Below are 7,800 nucleotides of genomic sequence, written 5' to 3'. Positions count from 1 at the left end.
ACCAAACTGACTTTTTGGGTTCACAGAATGACCTGTGGCCTGTAAACTACCAGGAGCATAGAAGAACCTTCAGTGCTGGTTTCAGTAAAATACTACTTTCACCTTTCACCCCTAGAACATGACACCTGTGAGACTGTCTGGCTTCTCATGGTCAGGGAGAAACAAAAGGTACACAGAGAGTGTAAAAACAGACCGTATAGGTTCACTATGAAAGTGTAATCGATCCTTAAGGTAAAATAATTCTACATTGTCAGACTTTAAACAAACACACAGTTTTGCTCTCTATACTCGGGACTGGATATTCACACTGGGCAAGCATATCAGTCAAGAAAGCACTAGCACTTTCGGGACTGATATTCTTGCCCTGTGATTTTCTATTGATTTTTATTGATTGATTTATTTTGATTTTTGGTTTTTATGATGTTTTATTGTATTGGAGCTTCTGAGCCTAAGTTCTTCACATAATGTAGGCCAGAGACGAAATGTTTTTATAATCGTCATGGGGGCCCGCCGACCCTCCCCCCGGCCGCTAACCCCCGTTTCACATTAAACTCAAGCATTTAGGTTCTAAACACTTTTTTGTAACACTTTTTAAACGCGTCACAGTGTTTAGTTTATAAACAGAAGAGCATGTTTAAATGCCATGATTGCAGGCTAGTCATGTCCGCCTCGGCAGGTTCTGTGTTTTGTCGCTGGGACGGCGGAAGGTTTCAACGGCAGGCTGGCAGCCAGGGTGTTCTTGCTGGTTTCATTGTGAACAAGTAGCCTAGCCTTAAGAAGCAGAGTACAGTACTGTATGCATGCATAGTACCCTTACCTACCTGGCAGGTTAAGCACTCAGATTAGCATTTCAATGCCTGATCTGCATGTGTACAACGCGTCCACCCCCCACCACCCCCCGCCCCGGACAGTGAGGAAAACAGACGTGTTAAGGTGCCAGACTTGGATGGTTAGAGCGGCGCGAATATATATCCAGGTCCAATTCCTCATGGGGGCCGAGATCCCTGGTCCACTTCCTCAAATTTACTTGAGTAAAAATACAAAAGCATTGGTATAAAAATGTACTTAAAGTACAAAGTACTATATAAATGTATAGAAATCTTTTGAAAATAGCTGTTCTACAAGCTCATTGTGAGCTTGTCAATTGGCCATTTCAAATGGCCGAAATGTATAGAGTAGCCTAACTATTAAACTAATGTTTTCAAATAATAAGAGTGGAGTAAAAATACAATACTTGCCTCTCTGAGCTGTAGTGGAGCAGAAGTAGAATTACTAACAATTGGAAATACCATGCCACTTGCATTCATACTCCCAGGAAACATCGACTGACCCCACAACCCCTTTCCTTTAGCCTTAGCCTGGCCTTATGCGCCAACTCTTCATGTTTTCACACTTTAGCTTTTTTATTATGGCACTTAATTTCACTGCGAAGCTTTTGGGGCTCCTATGATGTCACTATAGGTTCAAACCACATTGGTTTGGTTGAGTTTAAAGGTTCTACACTCTTTTTAATGGCCCTCATGTCTTTTAATGCTTTTTTATACCTTATATAAAGCACTTGTTATGTACAAATTTGCCTTTCATGTGTGAAAACTATTATAGTTTTTTTTCTCTAAACGAGCATGGTAATTATTAAATTACTTCTCAGCCACCCATAGACATAATAGCTCTGATACCAACACTACTCAGTCAGAACTGTCGTCATACTCAACAGTGCCCTCTGCTGGAGAGATGGGGATATTGCACTAATGACTGCACCTGATTTCCAAGCATCTTCCAGTTTCAGTGAAGGTTAGACTGACTAAAGTCCTAGAGATGCAGAACTTTTCTGGTTTACATTTTAGACATTTGAACTTGACATTTTAAGACTAATTTAGAAAAATTGCATTGACCAAATTGCATTAACCCTAGTCAACAGAAGACACAGCAAAGGGCCAAGTAAATGTTTATCCTATGTGCTACAAAGGAACTAGGATATCAGCTAAACATCAAACCTAGCATCTGTCTCTAAACTATCTAAGTAGTATAACTAAGCTGCAGCTTAGCAAATGTTCAGAAAACACTGTTGTATAAGGCAATGGACAACCTTTGGGCCCAGCCCCAAATCATCCTGACAGGCACAATTGGAATTGTAGAGTTGAGGCTTGAGGGAGTCCCTAACCTCGCTTCACCAGGCTTTCCACCTCGGAGGAAAGCCTGGGCTGAGTGGGCTTCTGTTACAAAATTGCTGTGTGAACTCGTCTGGAACGGTCATGTTGTAGTATTGTTTTGTATAGTCATCAGGCAGGAACAATCAATTGGAACTTCCTTTTTCCCTCAGACCGTAAGAATAACAATAAAAGCTCTCGTATAGCCTGTGGCTTTAATTGAGAAAAATCGGTTTGAGGGAAAAGGAAGTTCCGATTGATTGTTCCTGCCTGACGACTACAAAACAATACTACAACATGACGTAGCGATATCGTCCGCTTCCGACCGGATCATATAAAACCGAAAAGGAATGCTGCCCACGCTAGGGAGTACGTCCCACAATTCCGAGTTGAGAGTCCCGACCCACAGGTTGATAACCACTGCATAAGGTGCACTAATGATGAAGTCAGCTGCGGTAGTATGAATCCCAGAATACACTTGGATGTCCATGGCACATACAGTATGTAGGCCAGTGGCTATAAAGGGATCCCTACATTATTAGAGAACATGCAGTTTATTCAGGGCCGCTGTATGCAGCTGCCCTGGGGCAATTCACCACCATGCACTGGTAGAATGATATAGCCTATATATCATTTTCATATTTATGCATTTTTTATATAGCCTATGTTTCTGTTAGCCTGTGTGTGTGTGTGTGTGTGTGTGTGTGTGTGTGTGTGTGTGTGTGTGTGTGCGCGCGCGTGCGTGCGTGCACTAGTTGTGTTCTCTTACGGCACACGAGCTGTGCTGTGCCAACTGCTGCTGAAAATGTGTATATATATATATATATATATATATATATATATATATATATATATATATATACTGTATATATGTATATATGGTATAAGAACTTTGCCTATTCTATTGTGACCTTGAAACTATATAGCCTATGTGCATGATGAGTTCTGTGAATCGTCATTGTCCTCATCTTAAAATGAAAATAAATATGTACGTTCTTAAGAGTTCTTTGCTATTGTAAAACAACTGCACATACTGAGCTTTTAGTGACAGTGGTAGTCTGAGTCTCAACTTAAGACAGTTGACTCACGTCAAATTCAAGGAAAAGGGGGCGCTGTTTTTCCTGTTTTGATAACGGGTTCTCAGATTGGTGACAGTGTGCTGGCAGTGCTGCTGAAGTCAACATTGGTTCAATGCTGCCACCTACTGGTTGTTGTTTAACTGAGGGATGAGTTAACTTTGTGTGTGTGTGTGTGTGTGTGTGTGTGTGTGTGTGTGTGTGTGTGTGTGTATACATACATGTATGTATGTATGTATGTATGTGTATTATATATTAAGTATACAGTAGGCTATATATGGATGCAGTAACACTTGGATTATATGATTAATGTAATTACTTATAGAGATGGTGAATATTTAAGAAGCATTACCTGCTTCTCTCACGACGAGGACGTATAGGGTTGGATTTTGAGAGGCATCTTTCCTTTTTCTTTCTGCCCCTCATGGGTCACCAAATCAGAGCACATTATACCATATGAATAATGAAGAGTTCAATAATCAAGTTCTTCCTTCTTCCCACAGCTGACACTGGTTTGAATCTGCCCAAGGCACATTAAACTGCATGTCATCATGATATATGCACTCTTAGTCGGTGAGACAACACGCTCGCCTATTTTTTTTTTTAGATATCTTTTGTGTCTTTCGCCTTTTTATATTTTTTATAGAGGGACAGAGTGACAGGAAATGGGAGAGAGATGGGGGGGGGTGACATGCAGTAAAGGCCGTCGGGAGTCGAACCCGCGGCACACTGCCAGACTGGATTATCAGCCAAGGTGCCCAGACGGCTACGCCAGACACCCAGGCCAACGCTCACCTCTTTTTTTTAATACATTTATTTCTGCAAATATATACTTATTATTACTTATTTGCTAATATTTTGTTTTGTATTCTTTTTTCCCCCTTTAGTTATTTTAATAATTGATTATCAGGTCGGTCCCGAGGGCCTCTATCATGTGCATGTAGCCAGGTAAAAAAAAAAAGTAAAAAAAAAAGTAAGGTAAAAATAAATCCTAAGATTATGGATTCATTTACTGCCCTCCCCTCAGACGCAGGACGAGATGTAGGGTGGATTCCTTCTGGATGTTGTAGTCAGAAAGGGTGCGTCCATCTTCCAGTTGCTTGCCCGCAAAGATGAGCCTCTGTTGGTCAGGGGGAATTCCTTCTTTGTCTTGGATCTTGGCTTTGACATTCTCAATGTTGTCACTTGGTTCAACTTCCAAAGTGATGGTCTTACCAGTTAGTGTCTTGACAAAGATCTGCATTCCTCCCCTCAGACGCAACACAAGATGGAGGGTGGATTCCTTCTGGATGTTGTAGTCAGAAAGGGTGCGTCCATCTTCCAGTTGCTTGCCAGCGAAGATGAGCCTCTGCTGGTCAGGGGGAATTCCTTCCTTGTCTTGGATCTTGGCTTTGACATTCTCAATGTTGTCACTTGGTTCCACTTCTAGGGTGATAGTCTTACCAGTGAGTGTCTTGACAAAGATCTGCATTCCTCCCCTCAGACGCAAAACAAGATGGAGGGTGGATTCCTTCTGGATGTTGTAGTCAGAAAGGGTGCGTCCATCTTCCAGTTGCTTGCCTGCAAAGATGAGCCTCTGCTGGTCAGGGGGAATTCCTTCCTTGTCTTGGATCTTGGCTTTGACATTCTCAATGTTGTCACTTGGCTCAACTTCCAAAGTGATGGTCTTACCAGTGAGTGTCTTGACAAAGATCTGCATTCCTCCCCTCAGACGCAAAACAAGATGGAGAGTGGATTCCTTCTGGATGTTGTAGTCAGAAAGGGTGCGTCCATCTTCCAGTTGCTTGCCTGCAAAGATCAGCCTCTGTTGGTCAGGGGGAATTCCTTCTTTGTCTTGGATCTTGGCCTTGACATTCTCAATGTTGTCACTTGGTTCCACTTCTAGGGTGATAGTTTTACCAGTGAGTGTCTTGACAAAGATCTGCATTCCTCCCCTCAGACGCAACACAAGATGGAGGGTGGATTCCTTCTGGATGTTGTAGTCAGAAAGGGTGCGTCCATCTTCCAGTTGCTTGCCTGCAAAGATCAGCCTCTGTTGGTCAGGGGGAATTCCTTCCTTGTCTTGGATCTTGGCTTTGACATTCTCAATGTTGTCACTTGGTTCCACTTCTAGGGTGATAGTCTTACCAGTGAGTGTCTTGACAAAGATCTGCATTCCTCCCCTCAGACGCAAAACAAGATGGAGGGTGGATTCCTTCTGGATGTTGTAGTCAGAAAGGGTGCGTCCATCTTCCAGTTGCTTGCCTGCAAAGATCAGCCTCTGTTGGTCAGGGGGAATTCCTTCCTTGTCTTGGATCTTGGCTTTGACATTCTCAATGTTGTCACTTGGTTCCACTTCTAGGGTGATAGTCTTACCAGTGAGTGTCTTGACAAAGATCTGCATTCCTCCCCTCAGACGCAACACAAGATGGAGGGTGGATTCCTTCTGGATGTTGTAGTCAGAAAGGGTGCGTCCATCTTCCAGTTGCTTGCCTGCAAAGATCAGCCTCTGTTGGTCAGGGGGAATTCCTTCTTTGTCTTGGATCTTGGCTTTGACATTCTCAATGTTGTCACTTGGTTCAACTTCCAAAGTGATCGTCTTACCAGTTAGTGTCTTGACAAAGATCTGCATTCCTCCCCTCAGACGCAAAACAAGATGGAGAGTGGATTCCTTCTGGATGTTGTAGTCAGAAAGGGTGCGTCCATCTTCCAGTTGCTTGCCTGCAAAGATCAGCCTCTGTTGGTCAGGGGGAATTCCTTCTTTGTCTTGGATCTTGGCTTTGACATTCTCAATGTTGTCACTTGGTTCCACTTCTAGGGTGATAGTCTTACCAGTGAGTGTCTTGACAAAGATCTGCATTCCTCCCCTCAGACGCAACACAAGATGGAGGGTGGATTCCTTCTGGATGTTGTAGTCAGAAAGGGTGCGTCCATCTTCCAGTTGCTTGCCTGCAAAGATCAGCCTCTGTTGGTCAGGGGGAATTCCTTCCTTGTCTTGGATCTTGGCTTTGACATTCTCAATGTTGTCACTTGGCTCAACCTCCAACGTGATGGTCTTGCCAGTGAGGGTCTTCACAAAAATCTGCATGTTTGCGGAATTTGGCTTAAGATCTATACTTTTATCTTAGTCTCGTATTATCCTATATGCTCTGCAACCAACACTGAAAACTGCACTTAATGCTTGAACGTACCCTCTCTTATATTGACAGTGATGTCACAGTTCTGTCATAGTACTTACTGACCTTGCTGTGATTGGTTCTCTTAGATTTGTTTTAACGCATACACGCAAGCCCCAAATTAGGAGTAATCACAACCGGAGTGCAACAACACACTACAACACACTATGGACTTTTCTTGCGTCGTTATACTAGTCACTATCTGAAATCTACTTCATTCATCACAAACAAATTATTATGTAATTTTGTTTTAGCCACCAAAACCAGTTCATCCCCCAGGAAGCATGACAGTGCTCCACAGATCAGAAAGAGCAACTGCATTCTCCGGCAGCACTAGACAATCGATCTAAAGTCAAAAGAACAAAAAGTTTGACACACAGTCAGACACACCTTTCCTTGTGACAATTTCCATGTAAATCAAGATAATCGCAAAGACAACATTGTACTCTTTAATCTCTTGCGATCCTTGCTGAGGGTCGGCTACTCTGTTGGATAAAATGCATAGTCACCTAGACAAGCCTGGACTCCTCTGCTTTTAATTCGGTCCAACCCCATCTTCTCCTAAGTGTGATCTGAACGTTAGTATAGTAACCTAATTTTGTGGATCAGGGAGTTTCTGAGAGAGAGAGAGAGAGAGAGAGAGAGAGAGAGAGAGACCCCAACAAGGCTGTCTGTATTAATAACACCTTTTCTTTTCTTGTCTTGAATACTGGTGCTTTATTTTCTCTCATATTCTCCTCTATACACAAATTAGTTGCAATACAACAACAACAAACAGTTCTCTCTCATAAAGTGTGCGGACGACATGCCCTTAAAGTCACACAGACTGCATTGCTACCTGGTTTGAGTGCAGCTTCCTTGACCTTAATGTCACTAAGACCAATAAGGAGCTGTGTTTGTGAGGTGGGACTGGAGCATGAGGGCCCATCTTTATAGGCCTGCTATGAGTGGGGAGGAAGTGGATACTTTAAATGTGTGGGAACAACAACTATAGGCAATAAACTTACCTTTCAGACCAATGCAGATATAGCATTTATGAAAAAAGCAGGCCATCTTCTCAGGAAACTGAGACGTTTCAGTGCTAGTAAACACACCCTGACCATGGTCTATAGCAGCGGTTCCCAAACCTTTTTGGCCATGCACCCCCTGTTACCTCCCGACCTAGCTGACACCCCCCCCCCCACATGGAAATATAAATGGCATAAGCTATAGAGACATATATTTCCTATTTATCCACATATATGCACATATATGAACCTGGATATGGCATATTATGCTGGATATGGCTGTATTCTGCATACTTATGTTAATATGTTAATATATTTAAAATAAAACCATAGCACCACCATTAGCCTTTTCATGTCGCGCACCCCCTAGATTCTAGGGCGAGCGCCTTCTAGGGCCTAGAAGGCGCTCGCGCAC

The 7,800-nt window shown here is 42.8% G+C and overlaps 2 protein-coding genes across 2 annotated transcripts in view; one reads left to right on the top strand and one right to left on the bottom strand.

The window, feature by feature from the left end:
• Positions 1 to 7,800, top strand: part of irak3 (interleukin-1 receptor-associated kinase 3) — a 297,236-nt gene that overhangs the window by 125,156 nt on the left and 164,280 nt on the right. The window lies entirely within an intron of this gene.
• LOC308310599 (polyubiquitin-C-like) lies at positions 4,233 to 6,290 on the bottom strand (the record flags this gene model as incomplete). The annotated part of the gene is made up of 1 exon (XM_080756984.1): positions 4,233 to 6,290. The coding sequence occupies one exon, from the start codon at positions 6,288 to 6,290 to the stop codon at positions 4,233 to 4,235; it is 2,058 nt and encodes a 685-aa protein (XP_080613110.1).

This window comes from Protomyctophum bolini (assembly GCF_963924005.1).
Source record: "Protomyctophum bolini genome assembly, chromosome: 23".
In the NCBI taxonomy this organism is placed as follows: Eukaryota; Metazoa; Chordata; class Actinopteri; order Myctophiformes; family Myctophidae; genus Protomyctophum; species Protomyctophum bolini.
The sequence above is the reverse complement of the archived record's forward strand: the minus strand, read 5'-3'. Positions and strand labels throughout refer to the sequence as shown.